Source organism: Triturus cristatus, chromosome 7 (genome assembly GCF_964204655.1).
Source record: "Triturus cristatus chromosome 7, aTriCri1.1, whole genome shotgun sequence".
In the NCBI taxonomy this organism is placed as follows: domain Eukaryota; kingdom Metazoa; phylum Chordata; class Amphibia; order Caudata; family Salamandridae; genus Triturus; species Triturus cristatus.
The window spans coordinates 133,121,849-133,147,899 of record NC_140590.1 but is presented as its reverse complement, the minus strand read 5'-3'; the positions used below and the strand labels follow the sequence as shown (position 1 = coordinate 133,147,899).

The window sequence follows — 26,051 nt, the reverse complement described above, 5'->3', positions numbered from 1 at the left end:
TAAATATGGGGTGTTGTAGCCAGACCGGGTTCCACAAGGCCAAATATCTGCATCGTGAGGTCCTGCTGAGTTTATTTTCAGCACAGCAAAAAGCTAAGAGCAGAACAAACCTGACCGACAAAATACCTTTGATTCATGCTTCTATAATTTTCCAAGCAGAGATACAAAATAGGTTGAATTATATCCAAGCCTGCTCCTAGGTAATACAGTTTAATCCTACACAGTAAAAACAGCTTTTAGAACTCCAGTCACTGTGATAGCACAAATTTAAAATATATACTGCAGAACCTTTTTTTTTTTTTTTTTTTTACATATTAAGCATTTTGCCCTGTGGACTTACTAGACACACTTAAGGGGTGACTTATTCTGCTTTAAACAACCAGGTTTTCAAAGCCTTCTTAAACATAAGTAGATTGGGCATAGCTCTAATGTGCAAGGGGAGAGATTTCCAAGCCTTTGCTGCTCCAATTACACAACGTTTACTACCCCAGGAAGAATTCTTTAAACCTGGAGACTACGGCATATTTGGCTGTTGTGGACCGTAGTGTTTTACCTTGGAAGTACCAGCAGAAAATGTTTTTAATAAAAACTAGGCCTTGGTTGTGTAATGCTTTATGCATTGTATATTGCGCTTTAAAAGTAATTCTCTGTCTTACTCGCAGCTAGTGTAACTTCCTGAAAGATTCAGGCCCTGACTGATATTTTGGAATCTTCAATAATAGTCGTCCTGCGGCGTTTTGAAGAATTTGCAGTCTGTGCAGTAAGTGCAGATGCAGGTTTAGATGCAGTCCATAGCAGTAGTCTATTTTAATAGGTACTAGTGAGCTGACTACTGTATTTTGCAGATCTGAGGGGATAAAAGGTAGGATCTTTTTTATGGTCCTTAATGTATGAAATGAAGAGACTGTCACAGCATTGACTTGATCAGTAAAAGTGAGTTTGTTATCAATTACTACCCCTTAATTCCGGGCCTTAGTAACTGGTGACAGGAAGTACACCTAAATTCTGCGGCCACCACTTTGGGGTCCAAAGGGCAAATGAGCGCCAAATAGCCAAACCTCACTTTTTCTGGAGGTCAATTTCAAACAGTTCCTCCTCATCCAGGTGCTCACGGCCACCATGCATTCATGGAATCTGGATCCTGTCTCATTTTCGTCCCAGGCCAAAGAGATGACTATTTGAGTGTTGTCAGCATAAGATGTGAGTGAGAATCCATGTGATCTAATTACTAGTGCTAAGGGAGTGACACAGACATTAAAGAAGGTGGGGATAAGTGAGGACCCCTAGGGGACCCCGCAAAGAAGTGAGACAGGCAGGGAAACGAACTGACCTAATACCACTGACTGTTCTCTACCCTGGAAACACATTCTTGGCATGTCCGGGGGCTGCCACAGTAGCACCAAACACGGACAAACGATCTATCAGCAGCCAATGGTTAATGGTATGAAAGGCTGCTGATAGATCTCAGAGGAGGAGGGCTGCTTTGCCTCCCTGATCAAGGGACCATCTTATCTCCTCTGTGGCTTTTACCAATGCTGATATTATGGCACTGGGGAATCTAATTAGGTAGGATCTTATAAATTATTATGCAGAATGTGGTTTGGACACTTGTTTTTTCGTGATTTTTCTACCATTTTGGCTGGTAGAGATAGCTGAGATATGAGACGGTAACTATTCAGGTCCAAAGGGTTATGGGAGGGCTTTTGAATTGATGGAAGCAGCAATGCTCTCTTCCTTGTGATAGGAAAGATGCCTGTCCTAAATATTGGCTGAAAGATTTCAATTCATTTGGAGGTGATAATACCTGGGGCCAGTTTGGTCACCTTTGGATGACAAGGGTTGTAACGGGAGCCAGATTTAGCAGCGTTGATCAGGGTCACTTCCTCTAAGGTGGGAGGGATGAACTCTTTCAGGGGTTGCTCACTGTGTGCGCCTAGGGGAGTAGACCGAATCGTTTCAATAAGGGGTAAGATTAGTGGAGGAAGAGGGAACATACTTTGAGAATCTGTTACACACCTCTTCGACTTTATGTTGAAAGAAGTCGACTAAAGTGTTACAAAACACTTGACTTCTGTTCTGTTTGTTTGAATTTTTCTGTTGTCACTTTTTAAACAGTCTGGAATAATTCTTTAGCAGAATTTTTGCAGCTTCTGTCTTTTGTGTAGAGTAAGAAGTTGTTTCCTTCTTAATCATGATCTTGTAGTGCGTCAAACACTGTTTATATTTAATTTGTTCTGACTCATTGTAATCTTTCCATCATCTTTTTTCTTGTCTCCTACATGTTTGTTTTTCAGTTTTTAGATCATCTGAGAACCAGGGGGCTGAGGGATTGCTCCTGCTAGATTTAGACACTCTGACTGGGGCTGATAGATTAACAGCTCCTTCTCACCAGCCTGTATAATTGGCTAATGCTATATCTATATCCTGTGAGTTTTCTTATCCTGACTCCTGAGAGTTGAAATAAAGGACTCCTGTTGGATTTTAGACCAAGCCTGCATGGTTGTCATTTCATGAGACACTCCGAATTCTGATGATTTTCAATTCTAGGCTAAATAAAATGGTGCGATGGTCTGTCCAGGTGAGAGGAAGAACACGGATACAGCCTAAGGCAGTGTTATTACTGAAGATGCCATCTAATGTGTGTCCTGCTTGGTGAGTGGGACCCTTGTCCATCTGTGTGAGGCCCAGGCCTGGCATAGCCTGTAGAAGTACCGTTGTGTCATTATCTTCTGGTGCCTCTAGATAAAAGTTAAAATCTCCTGGGATTGTGAAGTCATTAGACAGAATATTGGCTTCAAAGACACTGCCTATTTCCTGAGCAAATGTTTATCTAGGGCCTGATGGGTGATATAACAACATACCTTCAAACATCTGGGGTTATAAGACTTTGAGACTGAAAGTGACTGCCTCACAGAGCGCAGAAGGTACAGGATTGCAGTTAGCTGAAAATGCAGCTTTGAGAATTATAGCGATACCACCGCCTCGATTTTTAGGTCTGTCCTGTGTCAATGTAGCATATCCCTCTGGATTGGCTGCTACCAGTTCAGGGTTCGATATGGGGTGCAACCATGTTTCTGTCACAAACACAAATGACAGTTTGTGAACATTCATAACATGTGCATTTGTAAAGCGCTCGTTCACCCAAGGGTATCTTGCCGCTGAATAAAAGATGTTTATTGTTACCCAACTCAATGGTACTTATTTTATTGACCTCAGAAGGATTAAAGGCTGAGTGGACCCGCCGGGATTCAAACCTGTGACCATGAGGTCAGACACAGGCCCTTACAGTGGACGCATTAGTCCATTAAGCCACCAGACCCAGTAAAACCCATAAAAACGTAAAATTCAATACAGTGCTATACCGAGGCCTAGCGTTTAAAAGTGCGCATATGATTTCTCTTTCGTCATTTTGGCTCCAGTGAGAGCCCAGTCAGGAGAGCCAGTTAGTAGATTTGCCCAGCAGCCCTGTGACTCATATGGCCCACCTGAGCTGCGCACCCTTGACACATTAGGTTAGAGTTTATCGTGATCGAATGGCATTCAAGTATTTCTTCCTACCTGCAGTATTGAGGGAGAGGAGATCTTCACTAAAATACCTGAATTTTGGCCTGACATGGGTCATGGAATTGGCAGGGGGTGTTTGCGCTTGGCGCGATCCGAATGAGGACGGGCGCAGACGGGCTTGCCTTTGTCACAATTTCAACACACACGCTGCGCTGAAGCATTCTCCTGCCATGTTTGTAGCCTGCCATACAAGGGGAGCATGGAAGGGGTTGTGGTTTTGGCACTTTACAGCAAGGTATTGTCAGAAAAGAACCAACCTGGGGTCCAGGAACCTCTGAGTAATGAATAAGACTAGACTGAAGTCAGATATCTACCGGTAACATAAAAGAAAGCTAAAATAAAATTGAAAAATTAACACATTAAACAGCATTAAAGCAGGATAAAAACCCATCTGATATGGCGCCCGTGGTCCTAGAGGAGCAGGCACCTGCTGCTCAAATTATGGCAGTGAAGCTGGTTGCAAGGAACAGAAATCATGCTTCTCGCATGCAGCAAAGCTACTGCCGCAGTAGATTAATTGAGTGAAACCAATTTTACCAATACCATTTAAGGCCCAGGTCATATGCACTGCAACAGTGAATAGCAACGTCACAGTTCGCTAACAAAACAAGCATTTGCAATGCAATCAGTCTCGCCTTTGGGAACTTATATGTATTTAGCTATGCAGCACATTAGCCAGGGTGCTGAAACATCTACTGTTCTTTAACATGGAGGGAAAGTAAGCACCAGACTTCGTGACACGCCAGGTATGGGAAGACATGGAGAGAAATATTGCCTTTCAGCTGGAAATGGTATAGTCCAAAGCTCTGTTTTTTAATATAAAAGCAGGGCCTTTGGTGGTCATATCACTCAAAATACAAGATTTGACAAAGATAGTATTGACTATAGGTGCTCGTGGAAGACAAATTCTATGGACTGGAATCTAGAGGATGCTAAAGTGATTGTGGTATTTTACTGACCTCTGCTGGTCGTTTTCTATCAAGAAAGTTAAATAGAGGCAGTTGGCAGAAAAATATAAAAAAGAAAGCAATTTGGTTTTTTACTGACCTCTGCTGGTCGTTTTCTATCAAGACAGTTAAATAGAGGCAGTTGAACAGAAAAAAAAAGTCCCTAAGCGGAGGCAGACAAGTCCTAGGGCTGATCTCCGGAGTCCACAATGTACATACACATATAAGTATATACCAAAGTATATATACTAAAGTATATACTAAAGTATATACAAGAGGTTTTGAATGCTCGACCTAAAGATCAGGGGTGACAGTGCAGAAAAGGTGTATTTTCCCGCATTGCTACACATGGGCACAGTATAAAAGGCTAACACTTTTCTAAAGGAGTGGTCTATCTCTGGGGAGGTGTTCAGTGTGATGTTAGTCTTCTGTCAGCCATACAGCAGATGCAGTCAACATCGCTATAAGCAACCACACCATTACTTACGTGGACAGACCTGCCTCCTTGTGCGATCTTTCCTGACTTTTTTCCAAAATGTAAGAAAGACCAGCAATTCATGTTTCAATCCATTTCTGTAATTTCCCATAATTGTCATGAAATTCTGCAAAATGTACTTGAAAATGGCAAACATATCCCATTCTATACATTCTCTATGGGCCTGTTTACAAGAGGCCCATGATTTGCATAGGGTTACAAGGGGTGCAATATTTAAAGCACCCAGTAATTAGAAGGTACGATAAAGATCACACCTGTGTTAAATCTTTATCATGGTCAATCTTTTTGGAAAAGTGGAAAAGTTCTGGTATGTAAAGGCACATGTGGATTTTGGTACACTAAGCATCAACATCTGCATGTTATTCCCCAAAACAGAATAGGTTATAATGTCCACTAAATTCCAAACATGTCAGTGTTGAATTGTCTCTATGGGCTCTGGGTCCTACGACCACTTGCTTCCTTGGCTCAGGACTTGGCTCAGGAAGCTTCAGCCATTTGATTGCCTCACTGTCAATCACATCTTGGATCAGCCTATTTTAGTGTCACCTTCCTTCTATTGGCTATTTGGGTGCAGCCTTCCTTCTCTATTTGAATGCAAGAGGGCCTGTTTTGCATCTGACAAGTATACTCATTCAGTATATTTATTTATTTCAGCCATCCATGTATTCTATACACAGAGAGATCCTTTTTTAAATTGCTTTTCACTATTGGGGACATTTTTATTGCTACTGTCAGCGCTCAAATACAAACATTAAATTGCTTCAGATGCTTTGCTGATAGATGGTCTAAAACACATTACCAAAACAGTGTGTTTTCCTAGATACTTTATAATAATTAAAACTGCATTTTTGTTATGCTTCAAGCAAATATTACGCAGAACCTATGCTTTAACCTTCAGTAGCTAAATAATTAGTGTTTGCCAGTAAAAGATGTCTATATATGCATTTTATGCCTGTGCCTTTGTTTCTTTGATGGACACTCTTCTCCATGGGACAGGAAAGTGAAGTCATAGGAAAGGCTACCCTGAAGGAAAATATTGGGGGGTTGGGGGTGGATTTCCAGCTGTTGAAGGGGCCGGAAATCTTGACACATCTAACAACCACTTCTATTCCAGGTCAGAGAAGGAGTGGGCACATGGTGCACAGCGACTACTCTCTAACTTGTCGATAACACTTCCTGGGTGCAGACACTGCGGCTGTCATTGGTGCTTCCATTCAGGGCAGTGTTTAAAGATTGCTATTCCTAGGGCGTTTATCTCTTAGTCTTCAACAATAATTCCCTTTTTTCTCTATTTAAAACATTGATGTTCTTTCGAAGACTTTATTTGAAATACTTTCTGGATTCTCCATGACACCCTTACTGAGTAGCAGTCATGCTTGATAAAACCTTAATTCATTCATTCATTCATTCTGCACTGTACCCTTCACATGCTCCAGGTGCACAATACACATTGAAGAAAGTCTGCAACACCACTTACCTCCGGTACAACCTGAGATGAAAGCCACCAAGACCCCAGTCACTCGGCCACAGGAGCAGTTGTTCAGTACTGAAAATGAGGCAAACCCTGCAACCAAGCCGGCCATTGTGGAAAGGATCAGGAAGGCTCTGGTGGCATCAAGGTACCCTGGGAAGGTGAAGTATGAAAGTTGAGGTCTGCAGTATTGGATCCAGGACGTGGTTACATTTAGTCTGTACCCCAGCCTTACAAAAAGCAGCAGTAGCCCGTCCATAAGGGCGCAGGAGCTATGTCCCCTCACCTTTCAGCCAACATGTAGAGTGTCTCTCAGGTTAAGCAAATGTCAGCCTGACAGACACTCTTATTTTCAGGTCAGTCAGGAGCTAGACATATGCTGAAAGTTCAAGCTCTTGACTGCCTGAGCTGATCTTTGCTGGGCTGAAGATGTCACAGCCCTGTGGACACCTCTTCTAAATGGCAAGGTACCACAAGGCCCTCCTTCTCGTGATGAGGGAGTGGAGGGCGTCACTGACAGCCTCAGATCTGGGTGCCACAGTTTTAAGTCCTGAAGTGCCCAGGGCCGAGTGTCGATCAGTGGCACCTCGTTACAGAGTGGTGTGGAGTCAGAAATCTTACTAACTCCATGCGACTCTATAACGAGATAGGGACACCCACATCTCTTCATTTGGCAGCAATCCCAACCCTATTGGAACCATCAAGATTCCCTCCCCAAGACGTGGCAAAAGGTAACCGTCATGTTTTGTAATGTTTGGTGCATGCATGCATGTATCGAATATATGTGTATTTGTCAGTGAGTGCAGTGAAAGGGTGCGTGTGCTTGTGAATGGTAGGTGTATGTGTGCATGCTTTTGGATGCATGGGGGTGTGAGTGAGTGTGCATGTAGATGGGTGAGTGTATATGAGTGTGTGCCCCCCCACCCCCTGCCATTTACAAACAATTTAACAGGTTGCTTCCAAGTTGTGCATAATAAAGGGGCATATTATCAAGGACGGTGTTACAATTATCACCGCTTTAGCAGAAGGACACCGTCGCTAAAGCGGCGATAATGGGCTTGATAATATGCCCTTGAGAATTCCAATAGAAGCCCATGTTCACCCCAGAACACGTTTGCAGTTGAGCATGTGAGACTACTGTCTAACAAAGCTGAAATATGCGTACCCTGTCGCTGAGGGGACCCTTCATGGATTGATGGTGACCTGGGCAGGCCTTATAATAAACTATGGGTGGTAATAGTATGAGTGTGAGAAAGTGCCTCTTTTTGCGTGGTCACCCCCATTTTGTTTTGTCCGATGCTTATGGTTTTACTGGGATCCTGCTAATCAGGCCCCATTGCATGTGCACTGACCCTAAAACATGTCGGAATTGGCTTACTCCTAATTGCCCTATTTAACTTTCATATAAGGCCATGGTATATGATGTCCCAAAAATGCACCCATAGCATGAAACATCAAATGTCAACTATGGAATATGGCACTACTGTGCCATCAACTAGTGTAACAAGAGAAGAAATAATACTTACCCTGTAAGCATCTATTCGTAGGATGTAGTGCCATGGATTCATATGCTAAGCATATTCTGCCATCTAGTGTTGGGCTCAGACGTTTGTAACTTGTTTTCTTCGAAGAAGTGTTTCGAGACATGAGGTGTATTGACTTCTCAAATAGTCTGTGTTGTGCTTGTTAATCAGCTCATTGTTAGATTGTTTTTAGCTCATTGGGTGAGCTTTATAATATGAGCAATATAGTGACAGAAAATATGTGCATGCAAGTGACTATCAGAAAATGTCAATAGATCAGAACATACGTCAATCACAAGCTGCTAGGCAGGATGGTGGGTGCATATGAATTTGCAGCACTACACGCTACGAATAGATACTTACAGGGTAAGTAACATATTCCATGCATAGCATGTGTTGGGCGTAGATACATATGCTTAGCATCGAATGTAAAGCAGTGCTCCCCAAAAGCAGTGGTTAGCTAGAGGTTGACATAGAGGTTTAAAAAAGTGTTCATAAGATGGCTTGGCACACTCTAGCTTGTTGATTAGCTAACAAAATAATGTAACGTGAATGTATGTGGGTTATTCCATGTAGCTGCTTTATAAATATCCGCTAGTAGGATGTTTACTAAAATAAAAAAATCTATTGAGGCTCCTTTTTTTGCGTATGGAGTGAGGTCTTGGAGGTGTAGGTAGTGCTCTCTTTGCTTTGTGATAGCAAGTCTGAATATATCTAAGTATCCATCTGGCTATTCCCGTTTTGGATATAGGGGAACCTTGCTGTGGCTTTGCAAATGCAACAAAGAGTTGTTGCGTTTTGGGATAAGACTTAGTTCTCTCTATGTAATACATGGATTCCCTTTTAACATCTGATATATGTAGAGCTCTTTTTGCTACTGAATCTGGTTTAAGGTAGAAAACAGATAGCTGTATTGTTTGGTTTGTATGAAAAGTTGACACTACTTTTGGTAGGAATTTAGGGTTAGCATGAGGTACCAATTTTGTTGGAAATATTTGAAGAATAGCTCTTTCAATGTAAAGGATTAGATTTCATTTATTCTCCTACGAGAAGTGGTAATTACTAAGAAGGTTACCTTCCATGTGAGGAATTGGAGACCATCGCACTAAAGAGGCTCAAAGGGTGGCACCAGGAATCTAGTGAGTACACAGTATAAAGGTTCCAGACTGGTTTTGGTGGGGTGGAAGGTGGACTGACTCTTTTAAGTACTTCCATACATGCTTTAATCACTGGAACTTTAAAAAGTGTCATATGTTGTCTGTTTTGCATGTAAGTAGCTAAGGCCAATAAATATAATCTGACTGATGTATAAGCAATTCCTGCTTGCTGTAGAAGGAACAGATAACCAATGAGGTCTCTCACTGAAGGTGATAGAGGTTTGATTTGTTTATTTAAAAAGTAATGTACAAATCCTTTCCATTTCACTGCCTTAGATGCGCGTATTGTTGGTCTATGTGCTTGTTTGAGAATATCCATGCAATCCTGTGGTAGATTGAGGTGTCCAAATTCTAAGATCTCAGAAGCCAGAAAGCTAGATTGAGCGGTCTGAGATTTGGGTGCCCTCCCTTGGTCCTGAGTTAGAAGATGTGGCCAGGGAGGTACCGTCTAGTGTAGCACAAATGATAGTTGTAGTACAGTTGTGACCCATGCTTGTCATGCCCATGTTGAGGCAAAAGCTAACACAAACATCCCTCTCAGTATACCATATAATAAAATACAAGAAATATGTAGAGTGCACAGCTGACTCCGAAGAGGCGTCCCGGCGCTAGTGGCACATGAGAAAGAAATCGAGAGGTTAGTCAGCAAGTGAGGTGCTTTAAAAGCAGAAATTGAACAGCAAGATTATACGTTATTTTCTAAAAATAGGTCCTTAAGGGCTACAGCGCAAGTGGAGGGAAAGAGTGTTCCACAGCTTGGAGACAAAGAAGACCAGGGCTGTACCACCTCTTTTAGCCTTGTGTATGCGAAGTAGTTGAAAAAGTTTACCATATTCCATCTCAAGGATCTGACTTGATGATGTGGCTTGAACCTCTTCTGAAGATAGATGAGGCCCTTTTGCATGTAGGCCCTGAAAGCAAAAGCAGGAGCCTCAAATTGGATTCTTTTAGTGACTGGGAGCCAGTGGAGTAGGCAAAGATGTTTAGGCATCAAAGTTTGTGGGGGAATCTAGGATTAAGTGCGCAGCAGAGTTCTGAATGATATGAAGGTGGTGTAATATGTAGGCAGGGAGGCCTAAATACAAACTGTTAGGATAATCAAGTTTGGCTGTGACCAGTGCATGGATGATTGTCTTACGAGAGACCACCAAGATAAGGTGGAGCATCCCCCTAAGTGACTTCAATGTTGGACAACGTGAGTCAGAAATTGCCTTGTTTGGGGTTCAAATGAAAGGTTAGAGTTGAATTTCACTCCAAGGTTTCTAACACTTGAAGCCGGATGAGGGGAGGCACCCAATTGTGTCGACCACCAGTTGCTAGGATCTGGAGAGGTCTTGGTAACGGAGATATATTTTTTTTGTTTTTGAAATTAAGCTTGAAGTGGTTTTCATTCATCCATTCAACTTCTACCTTTAAGCACAGTTTAAAAGAACTCAACTTTACAGGCAAGTCCTTTGAAAGGCAAGAGGAGCTGAGTGTCATTCGCATGGGAGGCCACTCACACGCCCCATGCATCCACGAGTTTCTCCCGCAGTTCAAGATAGATTTATAAAAGGATGTGGCTAGGTGCAGCACCTTTAGGCACACCTCAAGGAGGAGGTGATAGGAGGGAGAAAGACGACTGCCTGTCAGCGATCCTCAATAAAATACTTTGCCAACTCAGGGCTTGATCTCTGATGCCGTTTCCCTTGAGTCTATCAAGTATGATAGGGTGGGAAACGGTATTGAATGCCAAAAATGGATCAAGTAGCATTACCACGACAGGTGATTTTAAATCAAGGTTTTCCTTTACGAATTCTGATGCTTCAAGAAGGGCAGACTCTGTCCTGTAACCCACGCGGTCGCCCGACTGGGTATCATGCAGCAGATGGCTCGAGTCAAGAAAGTGAGAGATCTGCCTATTCACACTTTTCTGCAGGAGTTTAGCTAACGTGAGCAGGAGAGAGATGGTCTAAAATTACTAAGGGACATATTAACAAGCCAGGCGATAAAATTATTGCCGCTTTAGCGGCAGAAAACTGCCCCTAAAACGGCGATAATGGGCTTGATAATATGCTCTATGGAATTCCAATTGAAGCCCATGTTAAATGTGAAGGACATCTAACATGGGCTTCAATTGGAATTCCATAGAGCATATTATCAAGCCCATTATCGCCGTTTTAGCGGCAGTTTTCTGCCGCTAAAGCGGCGATAATTTTATCGCCTTGCTTGTTAATATGCCCCCATGTATTTTAGGATCAGAGGCGGGTATTTTGAACAGAGAGTTTAACATGGCTTGTATCCAAAATTTGGGGACGGCAGCCAAGCCCAGAGGATCATTCAGAACTGTGTTTAAAAAGGGGTTTACAACATGTGAGGTGTATTTTAAAATGTAGGAAGGGCAGGGGCTGAAAGGGGAACCCGATTTTCATTTCTCAAGTTCTGTCACTGATTTCTCTAAGGAAATGTGGTTAAACTTTGCAAGTAAGGGGCCAGAATGAAAAAGAGGTACCACTTCCTGATCCTGCAAAGATTGCATGGGGAATTGCTCATAAACAGCCTGAATTGTCTTCACAGGGCTCTTTCAAGGGAGAAAGAAAATTCTTAGTTGCTGTAGGAGAGAGAAAGGAGTTGATAATTTTTAAATAATTCCCGGGGTTTATTAGCGGCTTCAAAAATGCAGGTAGCAAAGAAAGATTTTTGGGCTTTCTGAATTGAGGTGTGATACATTTTTAGGGCTGCCCGATAAGTTGCTTTGGCCTCCTTGTCATAGGAGGATCGCCATCTCCGCTCTAGTTTTTTGCATAGGGATTGTCACCTTTAGTGCCTCTGAAAACCATGGGGCTAATGGTTTGGGTTTTTTAGAGGTTGTAGATTTTTTGGGGGGGCAAGAGTATCCAGGGCATTGACCAGCCAGTTATTAAAGCTGGCCAAGTCCTGATCTAGGGTTCCCCGCCAAATTAAGGCAGTGGACTGTAATGTCTCCTTCAACTGAGAATCCGGTATGTTTATGCCAAGGTCTGTAAATTTTGCTAGACAGACCTTGTGAGCAGCAGGACATTGTCGAAATTACTTTAATGGAGATCAGAAAATGGTTTGACAAGGTAAGTTTAAATGCAGGTTTGACCAGAATGGAAGTGGGGTTGCAAAAGTGAGGTAAAGAGAGTGGCCAACTTTATGTGTGGGCTCCTTTACCATCTGATCCAGATTAAAGCCTTCCATGGAGGAGAGGACTTGCTGGACAAGTTTATTTGGGTCATCTACGTGCAGGTTAAAATCACCTATGAAATTGGTGTGGAGAGGAGACAATTAACTTGTACATCAGACAGTAAATGCAGTGAGTTGGGTGCTGGCAAATAAGTACTCCTGATAGGGCAAAGGAGGAGTCCAGAATAATAGTAAAAGATAGTCATTTAATATTATTAGTGTTTGTTAGTTTGGAGACAGAGCAGGAGCAAGAGGAGCGATGTATGATCTGCCCCTCCCCCTAACTCCCCTTTCTATCCACCTGATCAATGTGCTTGATTAGGAAAACTGAGGGGATAACTTGGGCAATATCAGTGGCCGAGCAATCTTTGAGCCAAGTTTTTGTGAGGAACAACATGTCCCAATAATTGTCGGAAATTGCGTTAAAAATATCAATGGCATGTCTAGGTAAAGAATGACAATTAATAAGACAAGCCGAAAAGGAATTGCATATGGGGGGGTGAAACCATAGAGTTAATCATAGATTCTCTTGCCCCTGCAATGAAACTCACAAAACGTACATATGGTCTAAGAAACTATACAACCATATAGTGTCCTATGTATGGATGTGTGTATATATATATGAGCTGTCAGAGGAAACCCCCTTTTTAGGACAATAACCCTCACTCACCCGAAGGTGACATGCTTCAGCATTAGGTTCCCTCCTCACACCCAAACTGCAAAGTCCATGGTGTGGGCAACAACACCCCTGCGAGGAGGAGCTGAGGTATTTTAAAGATGAGCAATGTTATAGGGTCAGTGAGTGGCAGATTGCAAAAGAAGTAGTGGGTAAAACTATCCCCAGAGGGCCGAATCAATTTTATTCAGTGGTCCTCTGGGACAGGGTTAAAAAGAGAAGACTCAGGTTTAATCAAACCTACCCCTGTACATGGTCAACATGTTTCTGCCCATGAATGACCCCAGTGGAGTTCAGGGGCATTCATCAGGACCTGGAAAATTAGTCACTCTGCTCAAAATTGTAATAATCTAATCGAAGTATACTGGCCAAAAAGTATCAGAATGGCAAGGAAGGCGATGGCACGTGTATATCCTGGGTTGACCGTCTCTCTGAAAAATCAAATGATAATAATGCAATAAACAGTATGGGATCACAGCACAGTAAGGAAAAGGGTCCCATATGACAGTTAAAACCCATCCGTGTATGGTGTCCATCTCATCATTTTAGAAAAAATCAGTGATCCAGTGAGTATCCCAACTTTATGTAGTGACCAGTGAATCTACTACTTAGGTCATCTTACTTAGTTTCAAGGGGAATATTGTCCACTCTCTAACCACTAGGTACGTCTCTACTGCCAAACTGAAATTAAAACGAAATTAAACACACAGAATAGGAAACCAACATATCAGATAAACAGCCACAGTGGCCCTGCCATATATCAAGCTAGGTTTGCTGGGATGATTAGGGGAACCCCCACATAGGGGACACATGTTCCCCATGGCTAAACCCTGAGGAATAAAATAGTTAAAGTGGTAGCATGACGCCAGGCAAAGCCTCAGCAACTCTCACCTTGTTTAGGCCTGGAGGGACTTACCAGCAGCATGGCTGGCACTGGATATTGTCTGGACGGGCGCAGACAGGCTTGCCTTTAGAGTGTTAAGGAGCTTGAGTCAAACACTAGAGTGCCCAAAACCTGAAAATGGCCTCTACAAGTGTGATAACGGTCCTGAGTGCGGAAGTGGACAACAATGTGATGTGATTTTCATAAAGTGCCCAAGAAATCAATAAAATAATGCCATTTTGACTAATAGTTCTCCCCAAAGCGCAAAGCAGGATTCAATAAAAAGCAGAGTAAAGTGCCCGATGAAATTGATAAGAATAATGCATTTTTCACTAAAAGTTCCCCCCAAAGTACAAAGCAAGAGTCAGCAAAACCAGAGTAAAGTGCAAATGCAAAAAACTGTTTTCAGGCACACAGGTTTTCAATTAAAATGCAGTAGAGTTACACTAATCCTAATAGCACAAACATGGGCATGACAAACATGGGTCACAACCCTACTACAACTTTAAGAAGTGCCGCACAAGAAGGTATCTCTCTGGACACATCTTCTAACTCAGGGCCAAGAGAGGGTAATGCACCCAAATCTCACAGAGCTCAATCTAGTGCTCGACCAGCTAGAAAAATGATCACATAACTATTTTTAATATTTATTAAAAGTCCAGCCTAATGGTGAAGTCAGATGTTTAATAAATATTAAGGAAACATGATTTTTAGAAAGTTACCTTTTTCCTGACTGAAGTTCCTGGAGGTTACTTTGCTTTATCTCTACAACTGTCACCCAGTTAGTGAATGGCCCTGATCAGGTGTGAAAACTGCTCCTAGAGGAGAGACAATGGCTTGGGTGTGGAAAAGTGATTTTGTTCCTCTGACAGGAAGACCAGTTGGGCTGTGTCAAAGAACTAACCTTATGTCAAATGTGCCTCTCCTGTCACAAGCCGATTGCAGATGGCAGCAGCAGAGGCCTCTTCTTTTACCATCTCAGTATCAGGTGGTGGTGAAAGATGCCCACCAGAACTGGTTTTGAGTGACCACAGAGGAGGGGCTGTTTATAATCCTGGCAACATCCCTGGGTGTGCAAAAGGGGAGAAGGTTTTTTGTCATCTTGGATTTAGTGAGCGAGGGACTCTGTGGGATTGTTTGCAGTACGACACACATAAATTGTTCCAAAATTGGGTATGTTTACCCCTGGTTAATCCTCATTTGACATTCTTAACTTTACAGTACGGTCATAGTATATGTTTGTAAAAGTTATTAGTTGAGGGGTGAGGTACTCACCTGAGGTATTAACCACAATCCTTGTCAGGGTAAGCCCTCAAAGTCATGAAATTAATCTGAACTCATCCCCTGGCAGCGATGGACCAGGGCAGAAATGCTTTCCCTAGGGTAATGTGTAAAGTATTTTGTACAATAGTAATTGAAACGCAAAACAATAAAAAAAATCACCAAATGAATTAGAAATGTAGAGTAGAATTTAATCATCAGAATGACAATAATGCAATACAGGGAACCAGAGATATGAATGTTTAAAGTTTTATGTAGAATTTATAAGAGGCAGAGCAGGTCAAGTCCTTTGGTGCTCTTCTCAGGTCTCAGACAACAGGTTCAGGCCTTGTCTGATCTTTCACTAGTCCATGAGTGTTCTGAATTGGGTGCTTAGATCAGTCACATTTATACCCAGGGGTAATTTCCAGCTGCGAGCACAAGCTAGTGGCTGAAAATGAACCCTGGGGGATGACACAAGCAAGGGGATAAAGGTTCCTGGGGCTAACCCTATCCACTTTGGGCATTTTCAAGATGCCTGATGTTTTCAGACACACTAAACTTAGGCTCTGAGGTTTGGGTGTGTTTGTGTGGAGCGTACTATAACAATCCCAGTGTTCTCCTACAGCAGACATCAAAATCCAGATTGAAGCAGTCTCTGTACCCACAAAAACTTCCAAGACAAAAGTCTGGTATAACAAAGTTGAGGTTTCAGCAACCAGGCATTGGATACACACACAGTGTTTTGGCATTAAGGTTTCCTTTTTTGCAATGTGCCCCAAATGTTACATGTAAACCTAGCATATCTGTCAAACAGAGGTAATGTGAAAGAAGGCTCAATGTGATTGGGGTCAGACTGGCTGGAAGACAACAGGTAGGCACTCCCAGGTGTCAGCTAACATCTTCCTGTAAAAGGAAAGGTCTCTAAAGTGTGCCCCAAGAGTCTTATGAAAATCCCCAGCAAACCAGTCAAGCAGGATGTGACATTCAAGCAGAACTTGACACTTTAATGTAAAAAAGGAATCACCCAGCCCTCCTTTCTATATTCTGTCTTGATCAGAAGGGTAATCGCTGCCCATTTAGGTCAGCCTGTTGTTTGGCCCCAGGAAGCAAGTTCCCACCTCATTTACACCTATTTAAATGCCAATTATTGGCTGGCAGACGTGGGAGAACAAAATGCACATTTAGCTTCCAGCAGCTTCAGGTAGGGCACAGGTAATGTTTTAACAGTTACCTTTCCGTAATAATTAGAACAAATTTGACTTCACCTTTAAATTGGTTTTTAACAACTATTAAAAATGGTTGTTTGATTGTCTCTAGTTGATCCCATTCCTGAGGTATAGGATTAGCATTTAATATTCCATGCCAGTACCTTCTTATTGGACATCCAAACCGGCTACAATGAAAATAGCTTTCAGGGCATTTTCACTGTAAGAACATGTTTAATATTAACTTCTATATGCCCTGCTTTTAAATACCATGTGATGCACCCTGCTATATGGGAAATAAGGCCTTCTTAGGGTCATTTACAAAATATTTAAAAGGAAGGTGTAGGTTTGTCAAAAGGTTTTATTGACAGGTCGAATTTGCAGTTAAAACCTCACAGCCAGGCTAAGTGGTAAAGTGCATAGAGTTCGAAGGCCGGCAAAAACAATTCAAAGCAAAAATCTGAGAAGGTACCATGAAAATGAAGGCTATTCCAAACAAATGTGAAGGAAAATGCAGCAATATCATGCAAATGTAAATGCCACCTGTGGACTGCAGCACCTATTATGGCAACCACTAACATGACAACGAAGTTATGGCTTCAGGCCTACCTTTGTAGCCTGACTCCAGCAGGTTTTCAACCTGCAGGCAAACCTGTTTACAAAACCCTTTATGACCCTTTATGACAGAAAAAATCCCTGTTTAAAATATTAAATAAGGCAACCCCTAAATAGGCCTTGTAGCTATTAGGGTATGGTATCTAGGGCCAGATGTATAAAGCATTTTTCAGGTCACAAAGGGTCCAATTAGCAGAATCTGGCCATTTGCGATAAGAAAAATGCTTTTTCACGTGTACAAAATGCAAAACGCTATTTGGTAATTGGTTACCAAATTACCACTTGCAATTGCTGTTTGAATGGGGTGCATTTTGGGTGTACCTTCCAAATACTGAATCAGCATGATGTGTATTACTGTTAAGTGAACTAATTCCAGTTGCAAAAGAGTACATTTTTACCTCCATTTTATAAGTGGTGGGACCCCTTTCACAAACGCAAAGGAAACCACTTGGGACCCCTTCACTTTTTGAGAGTGCAGAAAAATATTTTTAAGAGCAGGCTGTAGTCATACGGACCGCTGAATACTTAAAAGTTTCATTTTTGGTGGTTTGCTGACCTCAGCAGGCCACCATCTCAGTGATGGCTGCAATTCCTAATTCGTCGCAAATTGTGACCTATCTCATTAATGTTCATGAGGTAGGTTGGTTTGTGAATTACTAGGAATCGCTATTTGAAATACTGATTTCCTAAATGCGATGCGGAGACAATCACAATTAGGAAATCGGTACTCCTAATGTGTACACGTCTGGCTCCTAGCATGTAAAAGTGGTACATGCAAAAATGTAATATTGGCATGTACCCATAGTCACAAGCGCTCAAAAGCAATTTTCACAGTTAGGGTTGTAGTTGGCCTATTCAGATAAAACAATTAGCCTGCTATCTTTAGATTGGAATAAGCTATAGATGCAATTAAACTACTTTTTTAAATGTTTATTTAAAATCCATTTCAATGTGCAAGTTAGATTTGTGATAAATATTTAAGAAAGGTGAATTTTAAAAAGTTATACTTTACACGTCTGAGTCTACAGCTGGATTGTTAGCATTAGCCTTCTGACTGATGCCCTGCCAGGGCTTTCATTTAATAAGATGTGAGGCTGCTCCCAGAGCAGTAATAATGGCTTAGGCCTTTTCACAGAAAGACCTGGGGTGAGGTATATGACAGAAATCACCTGAGAAAGGACAGCTGGAGAGGGGTCAGGAATGGCATTAACTTGAAATGGACAAGGGTTAGCCTGCCCACTCGCAGTGAGTGTAATGGGAAACCTGAGGAAGGGAAGACTTGTATTCCTTGTTCCAAGTTTGTTATCAGTTCAGAGAGAATGGGAGCTGGTCCCACAAACAGTTTGGTGTAGCTGAGGAGAAGACTGCTACATTCCCTAAACACAACTGTGGCTGGCACACAAGCCACTTTCGGAGGCAGTAAGTTTCTGCCATGTTGGATTTGCCTCAGAACTGTGCACTGTGGCACAGTCTGCAGTAAGTCCAACAGGAGCTCTTCAAACGTGGTAAGTATTGCCCCTGGAAATCTTTTCCTCTTTGGTTAGAGAGTGCTGGAGAGTGATCCACCCCACCCACTGGCTAGTGAATTATACAAAAGTGGCACGTCACGCACATCTCATCTGAATACTTTCTGGACCTGTGGAAAAAGTACTGGGCCTTCTGTTTGAGACCTGAGTGGAGACCTGAAGAGATGGACCTGCTTCCACTTGTACCCAGGATTAATTAATGCACTCTAAGGGTCAGCTGGCTGACCTCCTCTGTAGCAACAAGGGCACAACAAGCGGCAAGGGCACATTTTCTTTAAGTACCCAGCTGACCTGTAGCAAATGGAACTGAAGTGAACTCTGTTGGTGGCCTATCCTGGGGTAAGTCATGATCTTTAAGGGATCGTCCTGAGATCCTGGATACCTTAGAAGTGACCAAAAGGAGCTGCTCCAGAAACTCTGAAAATATTTTTAGACTTCAAAGACTTCTAGAGCATCAGAAGGTCCTTGAAGCAACAACGGGCCACTTCGAGAGGCCTTCGTCAGATACAGCTCCAAAGTTTGGCAGACAGAGTAGTGGCCATAAGAATACAATAGGTCATTGCCGTCCTGAGGGTACTGCACCAACAAAAAACTGAGAGTTGTCTGCCGGCCCAGCGGACAACTCAGTACACTGAAAGGAACCACCATCACAGTGGTTCCTATCAACGCACTAAAAGTTTGATGTACGTCTGCTGCTGGTTTTGGCAGACATACACTAAACTTTTCAAACGTTTAGGTTTCTCAGAACCAAACTGCCAAAGTAGGAGTTTTTTTTATTGAAAAAAAAAAAATAATGACGCCCCACACACTGAAAGATTTCTCCCAGGGTTTGGGGTTCATCATTATTTTGTTATTGTCCCTCACTGCCAGGAGATAGATAAGAAAAAAAGATGTCGTACTTTAATCTCTGTGACCGCGTAGGGGACAGGGCCCCACCCCTGTCTATCCTGGTATTGGCGAACCGCAAATGGTTAATGCGGTATGTACAAGTGTTTTGTATACCGTTCTAGCTATGAATGCACTGTGTACACGTTATTCTACATCACTACGCGGGTTCCATTTTGGGAGCAGTGGCCATCTTGGGATTGCCCTCACATAGGCTATAATGAAGCAAATACGGGCCTTACAATACATGAGCCTTTCCTTGACTTTTCCGTGACCTGAGCAGCTTGGCTCTGCTGCCCCAGGTCAAACTGGTCTTACGAGTTCCCCTTCCTCCGGCCACCTGTGATTAGCATCAGGGCTTGACACGCCATAAAGTCCTTTCATCCCACTCAAGCCTCTGGCTAACTTCTTTCACACCTGACTGTTTCTGCTTTATGACTTGTTTCTATCAACAGGAGCTGCCCGTGTTTTATTGGGGCCTATCGATATCTGATGTGGGATCTGAGCCTTGCTGTCTAAATAATTGTGGGCTGGCTTAACTGGAATGTGGGATGGTCATCATGACTCTGCCTTTTCGTTTGTAATGTACACGTGTATATGGCCGTATCGTAAAACCTAGGAATGTATGCCTGAAGCAGGAAAAAGTGTATTTAAGAAGAAGTCCGTTTCTATGATTTGCAGCAGTCTCCTGAGAACATACACGCTGTTGTACTTCTAGGATACCTGTAATTGGTCTGCAGCCAATAAACGATTCTTTGACTTCACCCAGAAGACTCTGTGTTTCTGTAGGTCTGGAACAGGGAGAACCCAGAAGTCATAGGGTGTGTGCCCCTGCACCGCTGGGCTTAAAATACCCAGTACTTCAGTTTGGCGCCCAACGTGGGGCGATTTCAGCGGTACCAGTCCAAGCCAGAGGTTCGTGAGGAGCTTCGTGTGGAAGTTCCGGAGGAAGGCCGCCACTTCATCGACCCCTGCATGTCGACGTGGTCCGAAAGTCTTTTCTGCGAGGTTCTCCGCGTCCCGACGGCTACGAAGGACTGCTGCCCTGATTAATCGACCTGTTTTGGACCCTTGACGAGTTTGAGAGAGCGAAACAATCGAGAGAGTCTTCTGGTGACGCCACTGATCATCAATATTCAGTTAAGTATAAGTGGAGTGTCTCCCATTTGTTTGGTATCCTTTGGGATCGTTTTGATTTGGTAATTTGGAGTTTGCAAACGCCAAAACCAGAGGACTCGTGTATTCACGAGACTATCGTAATCGATAATCCTTTGACGTTTGGATCTAGACTAGTGAGCGAAGATGCCTGGGTCTAGAATATTTGGTAGATTGTTTTGTTTGGGTTGCGGAAGAGATTTCCAGCTAGAGGAATCATGTCCGGTTCCTCCGGTTGGAACTCCAACTTATGAGCTCTATGTAAAGCATGGTGTAGGCCCCATTGCATATAACGAAGTATGGATCCACTACACCAGAAAAGACGGTGTTTTAAAATGGCCCCAAAATGGTAGTTTCGATACCGATATTTTAGATAATTTGGAAATTAAATTGTTTAAAAAGAAAGCCCGGCCGGCGATGTTTGATTCTTTCCGCTTATGGCGGAAGGAAGCCAAACAGAAGGAAATTAAGCTAGCGAAAAAGAATAAGAGAGAGAGAGGTATGACAGTAATGCAAGCAGCTGTACAATTCAAGGACAATGAGGAGGAACAGATGAATGAGCAATTGCACAGACAGCGTAAGTTAGGGATCGACAAATGTTACCCAGCTTTACCGCACTCTAAGCAGAATGAGTTAGAAGACAAGGAGAAAGATCCCCTGATGTCGCATTTGCTGAGTTCGCCACCCCCGTATGCTCAAAATGCCACGGCGCCTCCCCAGCTTGTGAATATGCCACCTCCAGTTAATGTGCCGCAAGCCTTGCCACAGCCGCCAGCTGCTCCACAGCCGGCTCCTATCCCTATAGCGCAGCCCTCTCAAGGGCCGCCAGTTGTGTTTCCAACTGCCCCCGCGCTTCCTGCGACTTTGTCTAATTCAGCAGCTGCCTCCCCTGACACTCTTCCTTGCACCACTCCAGTACCTGTTTCTGCATCCTCTTTTCTCCCCTCTGTTTATCCCCCTGTTTTCGCCTCAACTTCCCCTTCAGTGCGACAGCGTTTAGCTAATGTGGTTACTACGTTAATGTCACCTCTCTTTGAGTCATCCGGTGCGACTCCTGGCTTACAGCGTAAGCAATTGCGCAGTCAATTGCCTAACCCCGATGAGAAAAAGGTAATAGATCGCATGGCGCGTAGATGGATTGTTTTCCCTTCACTATATGATGTGGAATCAGTTGTCAACGTTTTCCATCAATGGGATGCCCCAAAACAGAGGTATGTCTTTGAGAAAATGTGCGAAATTCTCTGTGAGGAATTGGATGATAGTGGTAAAGACCCGAGCCCGCAGGAGCGGTGTCGAGTGAGATTTGATTTTGGAACGGGTACAATTGTGGATAGCGACATAGATAAAGCAGTTGCGGTTGTATTGTCCTTCAGGAATGATGATTGTCAACAGTCATTGTTTGAACAAGATGTCCTTGTGGGGAAAAAGGTAAAAGCGCGACAATACCCTATGAGAGAAGTTCCCCCGGTATGGAAGGAAGCGGTCGCAGCCGACCCTAATAACGGTATTGCTGCTATGCCAGCGCATTTTCAGCGTGTTTGGGTGCATGTCCCATGGAAGCGTTCTGAGGTGTTAGCGCTTAAGCAGACATTGCCTGATCCCCGTAAAAACCCTGCAGGATATTATAAAGAGTTGTCACAGACGGCAGGATCATGCGTTATGAATTTGGCAGACATAGACATGTTGTTTGGTAATGTCGTTCCACAGCCCCTATGGGGATCAATTCGTAATGCAGATCACGACGCAGAACTAGGTGCTACATGGGCTGACATCATTGCCGCTGACGCTAGACAAACTGGTGGCGCGAAACCTGAGCCTTTAATAGCAGAGCTCCCTGGTAGAATCATCACGTATATGAAGACAATAATGCCCGCGATGCGCGTAAATTGGGACAAGCTATCTGCATGCAAGCAGAAGAAAGATGAAACAGTGTCAGACTTCTTTACTAGGTTTGAAGAAACGTTTATTGACCACAGTGGGCAAGATATGAGTACTGAGGGTGGCCAACGGTTATTTGTTGATAAATTTGTGCAGAATTTACTTCCTGACCTGTGTAAAAAGTTAAAAGATTCAGAAAGTTCTTGGGCTGTTTCCTCTTCAGCGCAAATACTGGCTACTGCACAGTATTATGAAAACAGAGATAAAGATGAGAAGGATAGAACAGAAAAGAAAACGAAAGAGCTAAAAACGAAGGTCCTTTTACAACAGGCCTATCCGCCACGTGGAGGTCAGAATAATTATAGGCAACCCCAAGGTGTCTATCATCAACCCCAACAATTCCAGAGTAATCAGCAAATGAATGGGTATTATCAACCACGTGTCCCTGTAGGTCCCAACCAATGTTCATACTGCAAAGAGGAAGGTCATTTTAAATATAGTTGTCCTAAATTGATGCAGCGTAACGGCAATATGTATGGCGCAAGAGGGAGGGGTGGTCAGCAAGCTCCTAGAGGCAGAGGGCGTGGAAATATTACCCAGAACGCGCGTCCTCTTCCGCCTCAAAATACCATCAATAGCTTTGACCAGCAAGCCAACGCGACTAGTAATACAGTTCAGTACTACAATAATGATTATTATGCAGAGGACGGCGATGCAGAAAATAATGATTACTAGGACAGCCATAGACAGAGAGAGGGAGTTGTTTCAGTGCCAGTGGATCAGAGCGGACCGTATGTTGAGGTGACTACAGCAAATGTAACGGAGCCCTTTCTGCTAGACACTGGTGCTGCGAAGAGTTCAATTATGCATTCAAAACTCCCTGGCGCACCTTTGTCTGGCGACATCAATGTTTCAGTAGGTTTCTCTGGCGCCCCGGTTAGAAACCCGATTTCTAGTCCCATGTCACTTTCTATTGGACCTTGCGAGCTGAAAGCACCCCTGATCCTAACAACAGGTTGTGGTGAGAATTTGCTAGGATTAGATTTGCTAAAAAGATTGCATGCTACACTGTATTGTTCACCTTCAGGAGTACAACTTACATTAGGCAGGAAAGTGATTTCCCCGATGTACCTGTCTAAAAATGCAATGCCACCTGAATTGTCATCCCTTCCGGATGTCCTTTGGGCTACTGGTCCCAATGACGTGGGTCTCTTGGAAATACCGCCATATGTGGTAACTTTAAAGGCTAATGTCAGACTGCCACGTATTCCCCAGTACAAGATCTCTAATGAAGGCCAGAAAGCATTGTTAGACATTGTCAGCGACTTGATCAATAAGAATGTAATTGAAGAGACAAGAGGCAACGTTTGCAATAGTCCGATTTTACCTGTCTTAAAACGAACGGACCCTTCACAGCCACCTGTTTACAGATTTGTGATTGATCTTAGAGAGGTTAATAAGATTGTTGTGCCACAGTTTCCAGTTGTCCCTGATATAACCGCCTTGTTAACGATGATTCCAGCCTCTGCTGCATGGTTTTCAGTGATCGATTTAAAGAATGCTTTCTTTAGCATCCCAATTGCAGAGGAGAGCAGAGACATTTTTGGCTTTAGTATAGGAGGCCGAAGCTTCCGCTTCAAACGCGCTCCCCAGGGCTACTGTGAAAGTCCATCAATATACAGCCAAGCTTTGAAAGCGCAGCTTGATGCACTTGTTTTACCTAGTGGCGCTATCCTGATTCAGTACGTTGACGATTTACTAATTGCCGCGGATACTGAAAAGATCTGCAAAGAAGCCACATTATCATTGTTGCGTCATTTATCTGCTTTCCATCACAAAGTGTCACTCTCAAAGCTGCAATATTGTCGACAAGAAGTGACCTACTTAGGTCATCTCTTGTCGAAGGAGGGAAGGAAACTGACCCCAGAAAGAATTCAAGCCATTCCACAGTTGAGTGTGCCAAGAACACAGAGAGAAGTGCGTGCTTTCTTGGGCATTACCTCATACTGTAGGCACTGGATCCCCAATTTTTCCCTGTTGGCAAAACCTTTGTTAGCATTAACATGCAAAGACACACCGAATCCTATCCCATGGTCTGAAGAGTGCCAGAAAAGTTTTGTGGAATTGCGCAACGCATTATGTTCAGCTCCTGTGTTGGGTACCCCTGACTACAGCAAGCCTTTTACATTGTATGTTCACGAGAAAGATGGGTGTGCATTATCAGTGTTAACACAGCCTTTTGGCGACAGACCGCGCCCATGCGCATATTTTTCATCAACCTTGGACCCTGTAGCGAGGGCATTGCCAAGCTGTCTGAGAGCGACAGCTGCTGCAGCTATGTCTATCCGACAATCTGCTGGTCTGGTAATGGACAACACATTGATCGTTATGGTTCCACATGCTGTAGACACATTATTAAACAGAACCAAGACACAACACTTGACTAGTGCGCGATTATCAGGCTATGAGCTCACACTCTTAGCAAATCACATACACATAAAGAGATGCAATACGCTGAATCCAGCTACGTTATTGCCAATTCCAGCAGACCTAGATGAGATTGAGCAACATGACTGTCTGTTCAGAACAGAAGAAGAGACGAAAGGGAGAGTAGATCTAAAAGATACTCCCCTGACTGAGTGTGATGGTACTTTATGGGTGGATGGTTCGTGTTTCAAGCTCCCTAATGGTGACACGACTGCTGCGTATGCTATCACGACTTTACACACGGTTGTGGAAACTGCACGTGTGCCACATAATTCGGCCCAAGCAGCAGAATTAATCGCCCTCACAAGAGCATGCGTGTTGTCTGAAGGAATGAGAGTGAATATATACACCGATAGCCAGTACGCCTTTGGCGTGGCTCATAGTTTTGGGCGATTGTGGAAAGAACGTGGGTTCCTGACGTCGCATGGAGCTAAAATTCAGAATGGCAAGTTGGTGAATGATCTTCTTGAGTCACTGACCCTACCGTTGCAAGTTGCGATCATGAAATGCAGTGCGCACAGGAAAATCACAGATGATGTTGGACGTGGGAATGCGTTTGCTGATGAAATCGCGAAAGAAACAGCACAGAATGTAAAGACTAGAATGTATGTTGCAGGCCCCGCAAGATGGGTTGATGATGTTGGAATGTGTGAAAACACGATAGAGAGTGTGAAGTCGCTTCAAGCTGAAGCTACAGAGAAAGAATTAAGCAAGTGGAGAGAAAGTGTGGGTAAGTTGGATGAGAATGGTTGTTGGATTGATCTGACAGAACATAGGCGATGGTTGTTGCCTGATGCATATGTGCTTCCAGTAGTTACGATGGCACACGGAATGGCACACATCAGTACGAAAGGAATTTGTAAGTTGTTGGCTCCAGTATGGCAGAATGCTTGGATTCCCAAGTGTGCAGAGAATGTGGTCAAGAATTGCATGGTATGCTTGAAATACAACCCTGGTATGGGGACCCCAACTCCAGCTGGTCATTTTGCACCCCCATCATACCCATTTGAAGTTTTGCAGCTGGACTTTATCCACATGGAAAGGTGCAACAACCTGAAATATGTATTGGTGGTTGTCTGCGCTTTTTCAAAATGGATAGAGGCCTATCCTCTAAAGGATAACACTGCTCTATCC

At 43.3% G+C, this 26,051-nt stretch overlaps 1 protein-coding gene across 4 annotated transcripts in view; it reads right to left on the bottom strand.

Moving 5' to 3' along the window:
• Positions 1 to 26,051, bottom strand: part of LOC146809024 (lens fiber membrane intrinsic protein-like) — a 239,751-nt gene that overhangs the window by 28,908 nt on the left and 184,792 nt on the right. For all 4 annotated transcript variants that reach the window (XM_085615817.1, XM_085615821.1, XM_085615822.1 and 1 more), the window contains exon 3: positions 6,485 to 6,631. In XM_085615817.1, coding sequence (XP_085471943.1) covers positions 6,485 to 6,631 — 147 coding nt within the window. The remainder of the gene's footprint in view (positions 1 to 6,484; positions 6,632 to 26,051) is intronic.